General features: G+C 34.3%; 1 protein-coding gene across 1 annotated transcript in view; it reads right to left on the minus strand.

Moving 5' to 3' along the window:
* Nucleotides 1-4,042: 4,042 nt before the first annotated feature.
* Nucleotides 4,043-18,771, minus strand: part of LOC100367458 (transient receptor potential cation channel subfamily M member 3) — a 72,101-nt gene continuing 57,372 nt past the window's right edge. Inside the window, exons 12-23 of the mRNA XM_085506884.1 lie at nucleotides 17,613-17,753; nucleotides 15,636-15,901; nucleotides 14,352-14,580; nucleotides 12,945-13,100; nucleotides 11,321-11,491; nucleotides 10,258-10,386; nucleotides 9,789-10,037; nucleotides 9,029-9,203; nucleotides 8,151-8,277; nucleotides 6,957-7,150; nucleotides 6,390-6,522; nucleotides 4,043-5,986 (exon numbers count right to left, since the gene is read on the minus strand). Coding sequence (XP_085363010.1) covers nucleotides 4,621-5,986; nucleotides 6,390-6,522; nucleotides 6,957-7,150; nucleotides 8,151-8,277; nucleotides 9,029-9,203; nucleotides 9,789-10,037; nucleotides 10,258-10,386; nucleotides 11,321-11,491; nucleotides 12,945-13,100; nucleotides 14,352-14,580; nucleotides 15,636-15,901; nucleotides 17,613-17,753 — 3,336 coding nt within the window. The 3' untranslated portion in view covers nucleotides 4,043-4,620. The remainder of the gene's footprint in view (nucleotides 5,987-6,389; nucleotides 6,523-6,956; nucleotides 7,151-8,150; nucleotides 8,278-9,028; nucleotides 9,204-9,788; nucleotides 10,038-10,257; nucleotides 10,387-11,320; nucleotides 11,492-12,944; nucleotides 13,101-14,351; nucleotides 14,581-15,635; nucleotides 15,902-17,612; nucleotides 17,754-18,771) is intronic.

The following is an 18,771-nucleotide window of genomic DNA, read 5'->3' on the forward strand; positions in this document are numbered from 1 at the left end:
CGACATTGACTCGCCACTTCAAAGTTCACTAACCATAGATGGTTATGATACATACATATATGGGCCAGTGGTTGAATAGAATATTATTACATTGGTAAAGAATATATTCATATCTACAATAATAATACACTTAAATTACACTTCATTTTACAGAGACTTAACATTCAATAATCGCTTACTAAACATACAATCTAGCTTTTATTTAAAAAAAAAACATGCAAAAAACAAATCTATAATTCCAAAAACATTTTTCTTTAGCACAAGGTAAGAAGAGGATAAACAGAAAAACTTTGGCCAAGATCTCAGTCACCTGTTGTATATTCCATATCAATATCTACACACTGGTGGCGCTATCTATAAATCTGTACAAGTATAATACACACACGAGTACAATAAAACATACTGAATTTTGATTTAGTTGATCTTTGCAAATCAAATTACACAATTATTCCAAACAAGTTAAAAAAAATATGTTCATTATCCATCGATAGTGTTTTTCGCCAAAGTCGAGAATACAAAAAAAGTTTGTTTTTTTAACTTCACTTCAAGATGGAAACTATTCTATTACCGTAAAATCTTAGAAAACGTATCACTAATAGAAGTTGCACCCTTTTTATTTTGAATTGAAAACAAAAAATGCACCATTTCACATATGCTCCAATAGAAGCAGCATCTCCTATCTTGCAATGTATCATTTTAATAGAAGCCACGGTTTTTAATACAGATTTGACAGTAGTCCGTGCCGACACATAGGAAACATGAATTCATTTAACTTATTAGGAGATAAATAGAGGTATGCATTGTTTAGCTAGACAGCTAGACAGAAAAAAAAAAGTCTTGAACAAAAAGGATAAACATGTTGGATTTCTTAAAGCATTGCATTGTAATTGTTCTAAGACAAAAATATGTAAAATTATTGCAACCCTGACTTCACCAGCATTATGTACAAATATGATAGTACTGTGGGAATCTGTACAGTTTTACATTAAACTTGACAATTTGAGGTAAATTTGTGCACGAGAAGTGCAACTGTTGCAAAGAAAATATCAAATATGCAAAAGTAACATCAATACCATGTGACCAGTGATGTCATCATGGGGCCATTAATATCCCTGATCAGTTAAATATAAAATGTTTCTACATATTACAAAAGAATTTTCAAGAATACAAGGTATGTACTACCCCCTCTAGTGGTGGAATGCTATCAAAATGAGAATCTGTGCCCACAGCAATGAAGACCATTTTTGCAAGAAGCAAACAAGACTTGATATAAAAACAAGATCCAACATTTTGCCTCTAGAGGGGGTCGTGCATACATCAAAATACTGAATTTTGCAAGTTAGGGAAAATCAAGCTGATCAAATCAAAATTTTTTTAGAGAGAATAAAATTCTGTGATTTCCGGAAATTCTAATTAATCTTTGCTTATGACATATTTAAACAACTTGTAGCAGTGTACAATTGAATTTGAACAAAAATACAAATTATTAAAATATATGGTAAAACAGAATGTAAAAAAATGTGAAAATTATGAAATTTTGTAGGAGTACAAATTTATATGCGGTCCTACTACATGGAATGTCAGTGACACTTGAATGTCATACAATCCTGAAGTTAGACTGTGACCAAGTTGATTCCTACGCATAAATGAAAGCATTCACAATGTGCTCATATAACCTAGTAATCTGAGTCAATATAAGAATATATATTATTTTTTTGAGAAAATGTTTGTCATAAATTCAGCATTAGCAAACATTTTGTCAATTTTGGAACCCAGTTATCATCTGTTGCTATGGTTACGAAAATCAAACATTTGTGCATGGTGACATATTTTACTGTCTTTTCTCAAACCCAATAGAAAATCAGAATTGAAACTCGGCACATGCAGGGATTTGCTACGTGAATGCTTGACACAAACCCAAATCACAACCTCAGTAGTGAATTTAAGGGAACATATACAGGTTTACACCAGTATGATACTGTCGGACACTGGAGTAATGAAAAATAAACAGAACACTGTTGGTGACGCATATTTATGTGATGCTGCAATCAGTTTCTTCTTGCAATGCTAGATTGATGTAAAAAAATAACTGTTCATCACATTTTTTTTGTTGCTGTTCATGTGCCTGAAAACTCCTAATAAATACCATAACAGCAAATAGATATGATTTCAAAAAAGTAAATTATTATATTATCGTCATATGCATATGACGAATGAGGGCGCGTGATTTTGGAACATGCCAATTGGGTCCTGACTAACATGAATGGAACTGGTGTAATCCCTCTGCAAACACAAAGGATTACACATTTTGTGACATGACGTAATTATCTACACCCACAGTGACATAGCAACTGTTTGGATAATATTGATCTTATTAATATTAATTAGAACTAATAATGATGTCACAATACAATTTCTGGATTGTTCAATCTGAACTCTAACATCCATTTAGATTTTAATATAAAACGACCACAGCTTTATGCCCTTCCTTGTATTGTGTTACTTTAAAAGGATTTACACTGCAGTTTAAAAAATATATTACTGTAATTGTACACAATTGTAGACAAGGGAAAATCACAAATACTTAGCACCAAAGCGAATCAAATTGTAATTTACATGTAAAAGCCAAGTGTTCTATGATAGACAAGTCATTGTCAATGACACGTCCCCGTTCCGTTCATATTTGAGTGACATATACATTCAAAGCAGATCATGACCGAAATGCACCTGTATATGTACAACACATTGTACTAAATCTGAACAAAATCTATCCATGCATGACTGAGATCCGGTTCTAGAATTGTGAAAATACGTGATTTTGATGCATTTTCGGCCTTAAAATGGCCATCATTCAGCTATTGTTAAGCGGATCATGAAACAAATGCACATATATATTTGTGGCATGATGTACCATGTGTGTGTGAAGTTTGATCAATCCAGACATGTCTTGGATACGGATCCAGAACTGAATTCTTTAACAAAATGTCCGCCAGTCGGCCATTTCGAACTTGATCCGAAAAAAAAAAGACGTGCATCAAGGTCCTATTATGTTTAATGTATGAACCAAATTTGAACAAAATCTGTCCATGCATAACTGAGATCCGGGTCGGAATGGTGAAAATGTGCGATTTCAATGCATTTTTGGACTTAAAGCGCTCCATTTGGCTATCGTTAATGAGATCATGAAACAAATGCACATACATATTTGTGACATGATGTACCTTGTGTGTGTGAAGTTTGAACTTGATCAATCCAGACATGTCTCGGATACGGATCGAGAACTGAATTCTTTAAAACAAAATAGCCACCAGTCGGCCATTTCGAACTTGATCCGAAAAAAAAAATGACGTGCATCAAGGTCCTATTATGTTTAATGTATGTACCAAATTTGAACGAAATCTGTCCATGCATAACTGCGATCTGGGTCCGGAATGGTGAAAATGTGCGATTTCAATGCATTTTCGGCCTTAAAGCGGCCGACCTTTGGCTATCGTTAATGAGATCATGAAACAAATGCACATACATATTTTTGACATGATGTACCTTGTGTGTGTGAAGTTTGAACTTGATCAATCCAGACATGTCTCGGATACGAATCCAGAACTGAATTCTTTAAAACAAAATGGCCGCCAGTCGGCCATTTCAAACCCGATCCAAAAAAACAATGACGTGCATCAAGGTCCTATTATGTTTAATGTATGTACCAAATTTGAACAAAATCCGTCCATGCATAACTGAGATCCAGGTCTGGAATGGTGAAAATATGCGATTTTGATGCATTTTCAGCCTTAAAATGGCCGCTATTCGGCTATCGTTAATCGGATCATGAAAAAAATGCATGTGCATATGTCCCATATAATGTGTGATGTATGAGTGAAGTTTGAACTTAATCGGTCCATGCATGTTCGAGATACAGGTGATCACGGACGCACGCACGCACGCACACACGCACGCACGCACAAAGGGCAAAACTTAAGTCCCCGTTTTCGGACTACATCCGAACGGGGACTAAAAACCCCATAGAATAGACACCACAGTGGAATAATATATACAAATGTTTCAGCATTAGTTTCTATTATTCACATAACATATAAACATTAAAAATATATGAGATGGACAACGCTACTTTGCATAATCCGTTTTATGAATATTTATGACTACATTTTGACAAGGTTCAAAAACCAGCCACTGACATTGAATGCCAGCATAGAAATGGACAAGATGTTGGCCTTTGAGTTGGAAGTTGTGAGTTTGAACTAGGGCAGGGCCATTTGCGTATAAGTACCATGATATGAATGATGTACAAAACCCTGTAATGCACAACCCTGTAATCAAATTGTAATAGAAAATGATGTTCAACTTTTTATTGCTCTCAAATTCCCATAGAAAACAATGTACAACTTTTAATTATTGCACTCATGTTCCCATAGAAAGTGATGTACAAATAGTATTAATTGCACCGACATACCCTTCTATATTCAGAAGTCCTTGAGACAGGAAGTTTAATTTTGTGCCCTCGCAATGCTTTTCAAATTATGAACTAGCGTTTTAAATGTGTGATTTTATTTTATCTTGACTTTTATTGTGAACACATATAAATGCTATAACTATTTGGGTCATTTAGAGTTCATCGCTGTCGCTCATTTGCAAGCTCGCAATCTTCTTTCCTCCAATTCTAAACTCTACTTTTTCTGCTGAATTATCACGATTCATCATGGAAGTTTTACCGACGGTGCTATGGATTTTACAGTGCACCTCGTCTTCCATCAGTTCGTAATCTCTTTGCTCAGCTAGCTTAAGACTGACCGAGGGATCACTGGAAAACTGAGGCATCATAGCGCGTGAGCTGTATCTGTTTATGTCATAATCAGGGTTGGCATTTCTGTACAACGGGGTTGTCGGGGGACTTGGCGGACCTGCCGCTGTAGTTGTGTCTATTACATTGGTAATGGTATGGTAATCATGGTTGGTTAGCGGACTGACAGGAATTGAGTTGTTGAACACGCTTGTGTCAATTGTATCAGTAATACTTGAATACGTAGGTACGCTAGTGTATGGTTTGGGTTTTGGTATCTGTATTCTGGACAAGGGATCATCAGGAGTAAAGCTGGAAAAGCTGAAGGCAGACATAGCACTGTCCGAACTACGGCGACTATCGTTATGCATAGGTAACAAGTTAACATTCCCAGCACCGCCATGCAGAAGTGAAGACATTCGCATATCAGGGCCGAATCTATTGAATGCACACGTGGCTTCACTAGGTAATGGCATCTGTAACACGGGAAGCCCTTTCGCACTGTGAACTTGCTTTCCAAACTGCGAAATCTGTCTTATAGGTGGCTTGAACTCCTCGTCGGACTGCTCATCTGCTGATTGGGCCGATCCCTGCATTGATGCCCACCGTTCAAATGTACTCTTTCGTTTCTTTTTTAGTACTTTCTTTGGTTTTTCCTTCTCTGGTGAAGGTGAAGTTACATCTGATTGGTCCTTTGTACCATACACATGGTGCTGTCTCTCTAGTTTACTCTTGAAAGACATCTTTGCATCCTCTTCGCTGTGAGTGCTTTCTTTCTCCTTTGTGGTCGTTTCATCACTGGCCTGAGCAATTAACTTTTTCATTGGATCCTCACTTTCTTTGCTGCTGATCTTTGACAACTGCTGAGGGCTACTATCAACAGATAAAGAAATCGGCGAAATTGATTCTCGATCCTTCGCTGATTTACAGACTTCTTCGCTATGCGATTGAAGGACTTCTTTTTTTCTTGGCGTCACCGCCTCAGCCACCTCAACTGCAGCACTGCGAGGAGAGAGCACCATGTCACACAATTGCGATGTCAGTATTTTTTCCATGGAATGCACAGACGTTATGGTTTGCATAGCAATTTGTTCCAATCGTGTCAACCTCTGATCCACAATATGCATGGTCAATTTTGTCCTATTGTTCTTTTCATTGACCTCATCAAGCTTCAAGGACATCGCATCAGTACTGAAGAAGAAAGTAAAGAGAAAACTGTTTCATTTAATTTTTCAAATAGATCATCAACTTACTAACCATGCAAAATAACTGCTTGTCTACATCATTTTCAATTTTGCATCCATGATCACACACTACCTAAAGTGTCACAGGCAGCTTGAAGCAATTGTTCAAAAGTTGTGACTATTGCCTCAAGAAGTGCAACTGAAGTATGAGAAAGCATATTTATGGAACTATAAAGATCTGCCAAATGACAACATATGAGTTGATGCACTCTTACCATTCGTGCATTGCCATGACAACATAGGAGTTGATGCACTCTTACCATTCGTGCATTTCCATGACAACATAGGAGTTGATGCACTCTTACCATTCGTGCATTTCCATAACAACATAGGAGTTGATGCACTCTTACCATTCATGCGTTTCCGCAATCCTGATCTCATCACTGCATCGCATCTTCTCTTGTTTCGTCCGAAAATAATACTCCATACATTCCTCTTCAAAATCAAACACTTTCTCAACATCCTCCTCAGTTAAAAAAAGCTCTGCAAAGAAAAACAGAGAAATCACAGTGACTTTTTTGACTGTACGCGTTGATTATGTGCACTTCTATTTGAGTGCTCATCAAATACAACAACTTGTCTCAAACTATTATATCAAAGTATTTTTGATAACAAATTACCAAATGGTTGTGATCATCACACCCATACAAAAGTGTTTAAATTCTGTGCAAATCACCATGATATTAGTCCCAAACGTGTTGCTATGCATAGTAATGAATCAAGCCCAATGCACTGTTTAATGAGAAGACAATGATCCACCCACTTGTCAAAATAGTAAAAAGAACATCGCAACAATCTCAATAAATCTAAATTAAAACAAAATTTTTAACAATTTTAAAAAAAAAAAATAAAAAAAAAAAGTTAATCAATTAAACTAAATTATTTTTCTGAAAAATAATAACTGGCAGTTAACTTACTGAGACCCCGATCCAGCGTAGTTGGGCGGAATTTCCGACAACGGCGAAATAAAAATCTAAAGAATGTGTAAATGTGACTGATGATCATTAATGGTGGTGCAAGCACTGCGGTTTGTTCATATTCCATTACTAGACGATATCTCTGAAACTTCCATATAATTCTAGACATTGCATTGATTGCGGCAAATGTGTTACTGAAACAAAAGAATATACAATAAATACATATAGTTTAGTGATGTATAATAACCTAATTATTCAAGTTGGCGTTTGATTTGAACAATCAAATAAAGAAAACGAAAACTTGTGATACTAATCACCAAAAAGCCACAGTGAAATAAATGCAGTCATGGTTGAAATTGACGTTATCAACTGAGCACGTTCTTATTTAAACTGTTTCATTTACTGATCAATGTCCTTTAGTTACATCAGTTCTATTTTTTAGTAACATCTCACTAAATGTACAACACTACTCAGGTTTTCAAGATATTGAGAATACAATTTACTGATAACTTTTCATTAAAACACCAAGGTCAACGTTGTCAGTTAATTGTTGTTGGTGCAATCAATATGATTTGCTAGTGATGATTTGCTAGTGATGATTTATGATTTGATAGTGATGATTAAAATTAGATATCCTAAATTTAGCTGACATACTGTAAACAGTACGTAATTAAACAGTTTTTACACTTGAATACATGATGACTCAAATCTCAAAGAGCTCAAAATATGTAAAAAGAGATTAATTCAGGTATTGTCATTACCTGAGCATTTTATCGACAATGAAATTATAGAAACGATTGGAGATTTTCTGTTCCCTACAAGATCTCACGTATTGCACGGTCAGCGAACACTAAACATCTGCCACAAAAATCAAAAGATTTGATTTTGAATCCTTTTTTTATAACTCAATGTTGAAATGTCAATTTTTGAGAAGAGAAAATTGCGTTAAAATACCCTCACTTATCATCAAATGTGTATCAGACATTAATAAGCATGGAAATATCCCTAATTCACACTTGTTGATTTCCATGCAATAGTTTGAGATCATTACAATCCTACCTTTGTTTTTCATGTTCAATTTTATGCATAACATAGTAAACAGATAATTGTCTATATCAGGGCATGGTGCAATTGGTTTTTTTGTCTACTGATTTGTACCCTTCTGTAAAAAGTGAATCAGAACATGATACTCACTTAAATGTAGCAATAATCAAATTTATAATTAATATATTTGCAACCAGTAAAAACAGTGTCATGATGATTGGTGTAATCCAGTGTCCGGTCATACAGGCAGGAAGATCTGGATCATCACCGCATGGTGCTGTCAGGAAAAATCAGCAGAAAACGAATCAGAAATAATATATGTACATTTCCAATTAAATATTAAAAATCTAGATTGCATTGTGCAAATGTAACTATGGTAATAAAGTTAATTTGAGCAATCAGCATGAATACATTTTTAAATATGTGCATTAATTGAAGAATGAATGATATTAATACATATGTAATGATGTGTCAATATTCAGGTATTTGAGTAAGTGTCATAGATGACGTACATCATGCGTTGAAAGTATTTTATTTGTCATATGTTTTGCATGGGACCCATATTGAAATTGACAAAGTGCAATGACAAATCCACTTTGATGTTTACTATTATTTTTGCAATAAGACAGTCTTATAGAGTGAATTGTGTATGTTGAGACCATGTGACAAAAACCAACAATTGTTGCGGGGCAATGATGTATTTCATTTCTAATAAAACTCTTTCATTTTTAGCTATTATAGAAATAGATTACCATTAATCTATGTTTAAATCTAATTTAAATATGGTAGAGCACACATAGACGATGAACAACTCACACTATTGGTGAGTCTGGCTTTAATGTAACTCTCAAGTGCATTTCTTTATTTGGGGGTGTCCATTCAGGTGTTCTCCCCTCTCTGCCAATCTATGCAAAAATATTGAAATCGTTGTTTTGGCTTTATCTTTTTACAATATTTATTTATGGTAAAGCAACATTTGATAGAATTTCAAACAAAATACTTGATAAACATCCGCTGGATATACTTACGATCAATTTCAGGAGCGAACACTTCGCCGTACAGCATAAAGTATGGCTGAAAAAATATTTCCCTCGCTAGCAACCAATGAGGGTCTTCATCAGGTTTCAGTATAGCTTGCTTAGCAACGCCAAAACTCATCAATATAACAGTCAATATCAATAAAATATATATCATATCTACAACCTGTGATAACGAAGAAAGTTTTTATGAAAATAAAATGATGGTGGTGATAATTAATCATGATGTAATGCATTAGTGATCTGTCAAAGCAGATGTCAAAATCAAAGGTATGTGGGTACCTAGTAGCCTAGGAACAAACAACATACTGTTAAAGGGTTAATTATTCACTGGGTTTTAATTTTGCTTATTTCGCTGACTGGAAAATGCACTAAATTAATATGTAAAATTTAGCATAGAACACATTATCTAAATGATAAAACTGTGAATTTAAAACCCACTGAATATGCCCGAAATAGTAAATCAGTGAAATTTAAACCCAGCAAAAATTAGTCATTTTACAGCAATACAAATTAATGTGGATTTGGTATTTAGTTTAGACAGGTTTCATTTAAAAAAGACCTATTATATATAAACAGAAGAACTGTGTGAAACCAAACAACATTGTCAGTCCCTGTGGTATTCAGTTTAGAGCAGTTTTACTGAGCAAAAGACCAAAACAGAACACGTCTGTAAAAACAAACAGTTTTCAGTTTAGACAGGTTTGACTGCTGATTGTCATAATCATAAGAAACGCTATATATAACTTACCATTTTTGGGATCATGGTCACGTAGGGACCGAGGTATTTATTAACACTCATGATATCAAGTAATCTTATATACCAAAATATAATATCTATACAGTAGATTACTCTACCAGTTGCCATGGTTGGGGGGTTGAAGCGTAGAAAAATACCAACAATGAACAGCAAAATTGCCATCGTGTCTATGATGTTCCAGTAATCGCTATAAAAAATCTTCACTTTTGTACTTAAGTTACCGGTTTCTGATTGAAATAACTGAAAAAAAAAATTTGAATTTCCTGAAAATCATATCATGGTAATATGTGACTCATCACTTTGTTGAAGTAGCAGTCGCTGTTATGACAGTAGAAAGAGAAGTGTATCACACAATCATCAATCAAACAATGAATAAACTTGCAATTGCTGGAAACTGAAAATTCGATCAAATAGTAAGAACATTTAGCTGAGCGAGTAATTACTATTACAGCAGACTCACCTCCCTTGTCTTCTCTATTGCTAGTGTTATGATGTAAATGATAATGTAGCACTCCTGCCACCGTGGTGTTGACTCCATTCTAACCAGGACCACATAGTTAAAGATGGCCAGGTATAGTATATAAGCCATCTGGGAACCAAACAAACCACAGATATGCAAATGATGTACTTAATATGCAAGAACTGGTATAGATTCAAGGACATACTGCCAGAATATGAAGTAACAGAATACCTGTCTATATAGCAGCATAACAAATAATAAGTAATTGCATTACATAGTCACTGTGAGTTCTCAAGATTAAGAAATAAATAAGGCTCGAACAGAGAAGTCAAAGATAGCCTAAGAGCTAGGGTTCCAAAACTGTATTCACTAAAACAAAAAGACCAATAGTCAGCCATTTTTAGTCTGATCTGACAAACAAAGTGATGTACATTAAGGTCCCATAAAGTTCAGTGAACATAACAAGAATCTGTCTATGTATCACCAAGATCCAACCCAGAATTGCAGAAATGCTTAGTTTTGATTAATTTTAACATTAAAATGGCCATTATATAGTGAATATATGACATTTGAACATAATCAGTCAGAAACATGGCTTTAGAACCACATAAAATGGCCACCAGTCGACCATTTTGAATCTGATCTGCATCAAGTGCTAATGTATGTCCAATGTATGTACCAAGTTTGAACAAAATCCATCTAAACAGTCGAGAAATGCTTGATTTTGATGATTTTTCAGTACAAAAATGGTCGCCATTCGGCCATCTTGAATCAGATCAGGAAACAAATTGATGTGCATATCTATAATATTATGTATGATGTATGTGTGAAGTTTGAATGTAATAGGTTCATGGACGCACAGAGGACAATCCATAATTCCCCGTTTTTTGAACTACGTCCAAACAGGGACTAAAAATGGCCGCCATTCGACCATCTTGAACCAGAATATGAAACAAATGAACATACACATGTAGCCGAAGATGTATGACATATACGTGAAGTTTGAATGTGATTGACCCATGTATGTCTGCGATAAACATGAACAAGGACTAAAAATACTTACAGTATGCGCCCAGAATTTAGTGACAGGTGCATTGTAAAATTCATAAATCTTCTTTCCTAGTCTGAGTTTGCTTTTTTTGCCATTATCTGCAGCATCATCTTGTACACCCAATATCATGGCTGCTTTCTGTCCTGCATTCACAATACCACTGGCCATCATACCAGTTTGTTCCTAAACACATGTAACACATATTAAGTCAATAGTCTATAACTGAACTAGAACTGTTTCATCACAGATTATGTAAGTGATCCAATCTGTTGTGAATACATTCTCCTTTATCTCTTTGTTAGTTAACATGATTTTCCATGAACCATTGGGTGACATCATTAAGATGTTAAAATAGAAATCTATTGACCTTTTGAACTCTGACCTGTTGAACTTCAAAATCAACTTTTGTTACCCTTCACAACATAAGCTTGCAGAATTTAAAATTTTTGACCACAAAAATTTTGACTAAGCCAGTGTGAAATTTTGTCTAAAATTAACGAAAGATTATTGAAAAATAACAGAAAAATTTGCAAAAAGTTTCACAAAAATGATGGCGCCAAAAAGACATGAGCTGCATTTTGAGAATTTTTTTTTGATTTTTTAATAGAAAGAGACAACTGTTGTGACACCAAAGTAATAACTCAAACCAAATATGACCTACACTAGCATGCAAAAAGCTAGAAATAATCTGCAAAAAAAATGAATCTTTCAGCTGCCTAGGTGATGTCTAATGTGTGCATCACATATACATCCTGATATTTAAAAGCACTTTGTACATGTATGATGTATATGTAATCACATGCAATGCATGCAGGACATCAACATGGGTAATCTCAGGACACACAATTTTTAAGACCAAAATTTACTTAAAATGCATACAATGTATATCTGCTGACTACAATTGAAAAATATTTGTCTTGCATCCATGTTTTCAAATTCAGAGCTGCATTGTCAAGGTTACGTTGTTCTTCTCACAATTTACATATCGAAAAGGGAAGACATGAAAATGTCCCCCTCGATAATAGATTGTGTGAATACTGTGTAGAACGAAAACAACTTTATGTTGAAGACGAATATCATTTTATAGTTATTTGCCATGGTTATCAACGTATTAGAGCAGAATTTTTGCCTGTATGGTTCCGCACCAACCCCACTTACAACAAATTTATCTCGCTCATGAGTTCAAGAAACGATGTAATTTTAAATCAGTTAGCGAGTTATGTTTATTTCGCCATGAAAAGCAGAACTTAAATGATTTTTGTTTTCTCTATTGTTACAATTGTTAAGTGAAACTGTATTTGCTCTTTGAGCCAATGGCCTTTTGCTTTGTAATAAAAAAAAAAAAAATATATAAATGCTGTAGTCCACTTGATTGCGGTGTAAACCGGTATTAAACCAACTCTCTGAAATCAGTTGCAGATTATTGTGGGGTGCAGTGGAACTCACTACATGCTCATGCTCAGACAAATGTCTTCAATTTCTAATTTTCTGTCAAGATGTTAATTCACCACATACTGTAAACCGCTTTATTTTTGTACGAGACAAATGTTCGAGAATTATATCATATTGAAATGGTTTATAGGATGTAAAAAATGTTCACTGTCAAAACTACAATACCGGTAATATGTTTACTTACATCCATCTCCATTGCATCATGTAGAGATGTTTTGTCGGCTGTTTCTTGCAAATCCTGATAATGTTCCTCTATCGTCTGTGGCATCAACTGTAACTCTTCTTTACTCTTAAACTCTAATGCTAGTATGGATGGGGGTAACAGTATTCCAAGTATTACCTAGATAGACAAAAGAAAGTATTATTTTAACCGTATTTGCTCTATTAGAAAAGCATCTAAATAGAAGTCAACATGGCTCTGGATCCACAATGTCAGAATTGGGAATATTTACTATTCGCATGCTGGCTGCCCAGTCATCTTCATGCTAGTACAAAATGAGGTGAATACACAGCAAATTGACATGCACTGTTTTAAACCAAACACAAATAATGATAACCAACATGATTTACACTTACTAGTAATTGATTATTTTGGCACAACTTGGTTAATTCTTGCATATAGAAAATCAAAGTTATACATGTAGCTGATGTACACATGCATATTCCTGTATTAAGGCATCCACCTCATTTTGCTATAGCAGAACCTATGGCAGTATTTTAGTAGGTAGCTGGCAAGCATATGGAAATACCGCCCACTCTGACAACTCCAGGGTTTGTATGCTAGATCATTATAGACTAACTTATTTGTGTTCTGAGAAACATTATATACCCCGGTAGTATCAAAAGTATCAAACACTTTGAAAGAAACATGTTAAATATACTTTGACATTATTTTCTTTTAGTTTAGGTGACAAATAGAAGAACCACAGAACAAGCCATCATAAAAATACTGGATTAGATAAAGATATATAATATACCAGTTTCAATCAAATAATTTTTGCTCTGAAAAGCAAAGTGTACATGAACAGGCAGTGGCAGCCAATATTGTTAACAGTTCTCACTCTCTGCATAGCAGACCTATATATACTAGGATACCACAGGAATACAGCAACAGCATTTGTAAAGGCAGTATGGGATCGCATCAACTGATGTGTAAAAAAGCTCAATAATATCCTGCACTGCTGTATTAGTGCCTGAGTGCATAGGATTGTGGTGAGTCTGTTCCTGCTAGTAGGTATCATTTAGTGAGAGATAACTGCCAGCCTAAGCGTTCATGAGATGCAATCTGTTAGAATGTTTGCACTCAGCAACAAAACCGGATTTTCCGATGTCAACAAAGGCAAAGGTTTGAATTGGATGCCAGTAATTTGAAAGTGTTCAATGTTGGTGATGTACAGTAAGTTTAATTATTTCAAATGCTGAAAAAAAAAAACTGAATCCGATTTATTTTGTTCCAAATTTCCAAGCTACTCCATAAAACACAGAATGGTCAAAAAAAATAATTACCAAAAAATTGTCCTTGGCAGAAAAAAATAATTAACGAGAATATAAAACTACATGTACATGACATGCATAGTCACAGCTCTCCTACCTTAATGAAAGTGTTTTTTCTCATTTGCAGTCCACCCATCCACATGTCATTGAGCAGAGCTTGGCAACATGGATGTGCTATGAATTCTTTGTGATTGGCAGAGACGGCTAAACTGAGACAAGTCAACAAACTCCAATTCTTCAACTCATAAGTCAGTAATTGCTGTGTCTGTATCGTATCAACATGGTAACATTGATCTAATAATTCCAACGACAGCGTTTGGAACTCACTGATCAAGAAAGATGAAAAAAATAAATAATTGGGACTAGTGAATTTGTATTTTGTGGGCTTCAGCAAACCCTTTCCTAGTCGCCCACGATTAATTGCATAATTTTAAACTAATGGCTTTACCAATACAAACCAAGAATTAGTTTGGTATCCACGAAGGCTTAGAAAGAAATTCTGTGTGCTGAGGAATCAAATCAAATAGGGATAGGAAATATTTAAAATTAATTACAAATTTAAAATTACAATAGAAGCTTGTATAAATGTTAAAGCTAGGCTCTCAGATGGTTACAGTAAGCCAGTTGATAATGATTACAGAAAACTCAAATGATAGTAGAAGGAATAAATTGGATTTTATATAGATTTTATATATAAGGTTTTTTAAAATTTTTATGCAAATTAGGTGATCAATAAATACTAATTTCAACCCCAATTTACCCTTCAAGAGCACTCATTAGTACCAAGTTGAGTGGTTCTTGAGACTGATATCTGTTGAATAGCTAAAAATTATGCATTAATTATGTGAAGTCGGTAATTAATATGCACAAGTAATTAATCTGCACAGATTGTGGCTAAGAAAAAAATAAGGTCTGTGGATTATCCCAGAGCACCTATACATGAATGTACGCATCATTGGATTATGTGACTTTTGTGATATCTGCAGAAAAGCTTAAAATTAGGTATTTGAAATGCAAGAATTTAAATAAATAAACAATAAAGTCTGAGGTTTAACCATGTACACCTAAAAATTCATTAAAATCTGATAAGTGTTTATCTGATGTTCAATTATATATAAAGAGGCCTGTAAATTTGACAATTCAAAAAAAAAAACTACATAAATAAAATTCCGACACTAACACTGTGTAAACGAGTCTGAGTAATGGAATGAAAGTAGATCACTTACAGATATTGTATTTAAAATGAAACAAAGTCTTTTCAACTTTCCTAAGGTGATGCCAACAATCATGATTTATTTACAGTACAGGAAGGATCAAAGGTCAATAAAGTTGAAATTATCAGATCTGTGCATTGTTATTATCATAACACGTCTTTGCATACCTGGAGTATCCTCTTAGCTCCTGTGCAGTGTCTGATTCTATATCGATTTGTTCTGCATCACGTGCCATTGCTTTGTACAGTTTACTTGCTGCAAGCGCTTTGGCTAATGCTTCTTCACCTTGCTGCCACATGAATAACGCCATTTTATGTCTTTTCATGAGCACCGCCCAGACCATCAGCTCATGGAAGGGATAGGTGAAAGTTTCGGTTTTTCGATTTACTGTTGAATCGTCCATGTCAGCCATAGAGATGCCTGATACAGTTTTCTGTTTAAAAAAACATAAGAATAAAATTGGAGTATATATAAAGTATCATTATACATTTGTCACTGTAACACTATAAGTTATAGCGTACCGTAATTTTGCGGTATTGCACTCGGTATTTGCATCCTACCATATTAGGAAATACGAATTCCAAATATGGAATGATTACGCGCGTAAGCAATCTCTAATAATAAAAACAAACATGGCTGCCACCGAGGTTTGACCGGACTCCATACAAAGAAAGTCGCTGATTCTGTTCTAAAGTTTTTGGATTTCAGCGTTCTCATGATGTATCATTGGGAGGAAAAGATGTATAATAATAAGGTTATTACGAGGATACCGCAAACTATGCACTCACTGACAGACAGTACACTGTTGGATCGATCTCTGCTACGCATCGGTCCATACTCCCGCTGTACTGTCTTCGTACATATTTTTCGTTATCCTTTAAAATGACCTCATATTATACATATATTGAGGTGTACAAATCAGGACATACCACCTCATTGCTTGCTTCTACCAAGGAGGTATGCTACTTTTAACCGATGTAGTAATATCAGATTTGTTCTTGCATATGATCGATACATTTTGAAATAAGAACAGAAGTAAAAATTTGTGTTGCTAAATTTGAATCTTTTTATTCTTGGTGATTATAGTGAAGATCTTTCACCAAATAATTTTGAACATTTTTTCATAAATTTCAGCCAAGACCTGTAGGCAATGGAAACTGATATTTATTATAGTGTTTAAGCAGTATACCTGCATTCAATATCAAACTGTCCTACCGGTACATACATCATTGAATCAGTTCTACAAGATGCTCACTGATTCGATGATTCACCTCTACTAATAGCCATGCTTTGTGAATAAGCCAATCATCAATGGCCTTTCATGCAATACCTGTCTCTCAGTCTAAACTAAAGATTAAAAGTGCACTTTGGGGTTGACCATTAGAAAATCTGGAAGGGGAAGAAAGTAGAAAAATTTTGCTAAATATTTTTTCTCTCACTTAGTTTCAGGCCACTAAAGATCTTTCAAAGTATTGATTTTTTCTATTTTTTGTGCAGATTTTTTTTTTAATCAATCCCCCATAGATTTCAATGGTCAATCCCTTATATTTAGTAATAAAGTTGTTCACGATTGGTTAAAATTGGTGCATATATATAAAAACAACATATTAGGCAAACTGTGATTCAAGACTGGGTTATTCTATTTAAACTCAGGAGCTGAAATGTACACATCAAGACACAACATTCTTAACACAAACCTTAAGATTAGCAAAATTTGATCTTGGTATCTTCTAAGGAAACAAAAAAAAAATAAGAACTAAACTACAGGTAGGTTATGAAAAGAAAATGAGGGACTTTTTCAAAAAATAAAATAAAAGAAAGAATTCAAAATTTTAGTGAATTTAGCCAAAGTGGTGTTATCATTTTCATGCTGAATTAAGATAATTTGTAGTTTTTATGTTTCTCAGATCAATGTACAAAGCTGAATTATCTCCGGTAACCCTTTGAGCACCACTGTCAACTTTTGGCACCAGCAACAAAATCATTAGGTAGAGTCTGTTCCTCCCCACATGAAATGTTGATAAGAATTGACAAATCTTAACATAAAAGCAATATCAGATACTGTCTGTATGGAACAAAAATTATGATGACATGAAATTTACTCTTCATGAAATTCCCTACAATGTTTGTGATAAAATGCTTACCCTGAGTGGTGTTCGTATTGTATTCTGATAAACCATTTTAAACTTCTTTCTAGTATACAAAGATCGATAAGCACCACCCATAAGCTGTTCCATCACCATGCCGATATCAATCAAAGTATATCGCTGGCTATTGTGATTATTCTACAGAAAAACAAAACAGATAGTTATTAGAATGGATGTGGCCAACCAGTAAAATCAAAGAAATCTTAGAAAGAAGTTCGATGTGCTGGGAGTATTGGAGACACATTAAAATTAATTTCAAAATTTAAGATTAGTCTTTCAAACAAAAAGCTTGGCAACTAAAATTTGTCTGCTATTTGAGATGCACAATATGATCCACATTATTAAAGTTCATAATACTTACAGAAAATACATTGATTTTACAACTGTGGTTTTCAGTCTAATTTATTCCAGAGCACCTCTACCACAAGTTCAATTTAAATTTGGCTAATAATAATTGGGTAATCAATATGCATGTTTTTCAACAAATGAATTATTATGCATAGATTTAGGTATGTGTATTGGTCCATGGTGCATATGTACCAAGTTTCATTATAATGTGATGATTAATCCTAAAAAAAAAATTGGTGGAAAGCTGGAAAGAAAATGATTATGCAAATTAGGTAATAAATCCAAAACTAATTAGATAATTGCATTGTCTTTGAGTATATATGTACCAAAATTCATTGAAATAAGATGATATAAAGTATTTGAGATATTGGTACTTGACATGCACAGATTTTAATGAAAATCTAATAAGGTCTGCACAATGCCACAGACCATCTATGAACCAAGTTTCAGTGAAATGTGATTAGAACCAAAAAATTATGAATTATTACGCAAATTATGTAATTAATATGAACTGATTTAAACCCAAAACTGAGCAGGTCTGTGCATTGGCTTAGAGCATCTATGTACCAAGTTTCATTGAAATGAAACAAGTCATTGTTAATGACACAGTCCCCGTCCAAAATTTTGTGATCTGACATATCAATTTGATGCTGATGAAGTCATTGAGATTAGATTGAAACCATTAATAGGAGATGGATTTGTAAAAAGTTATGATTTAGTGCTTTTACACGAGAATTGGACATTGGGAAGTCATATTGAATCAAATTACAAAAATAATGTTCATGTTGATGTATCTATTGGTATACTG

This window comes from Saccoglossus kowalevskii, chromosome 13 (genome assembly GCF_978046115.1).
Source record: "Saccoglossus kowalevskii chromosome 13, keSacKowa6.1, whole genome shotgun sequence".
In the NCBI taxonomy this organism is placed as follows: domain Eukaryota; kingdom Metazoa; phylum Hemichordata; class Enteropneusta; family Harrimaniidae; genus Saccoglossus; species Saccoglossus kowalevskii.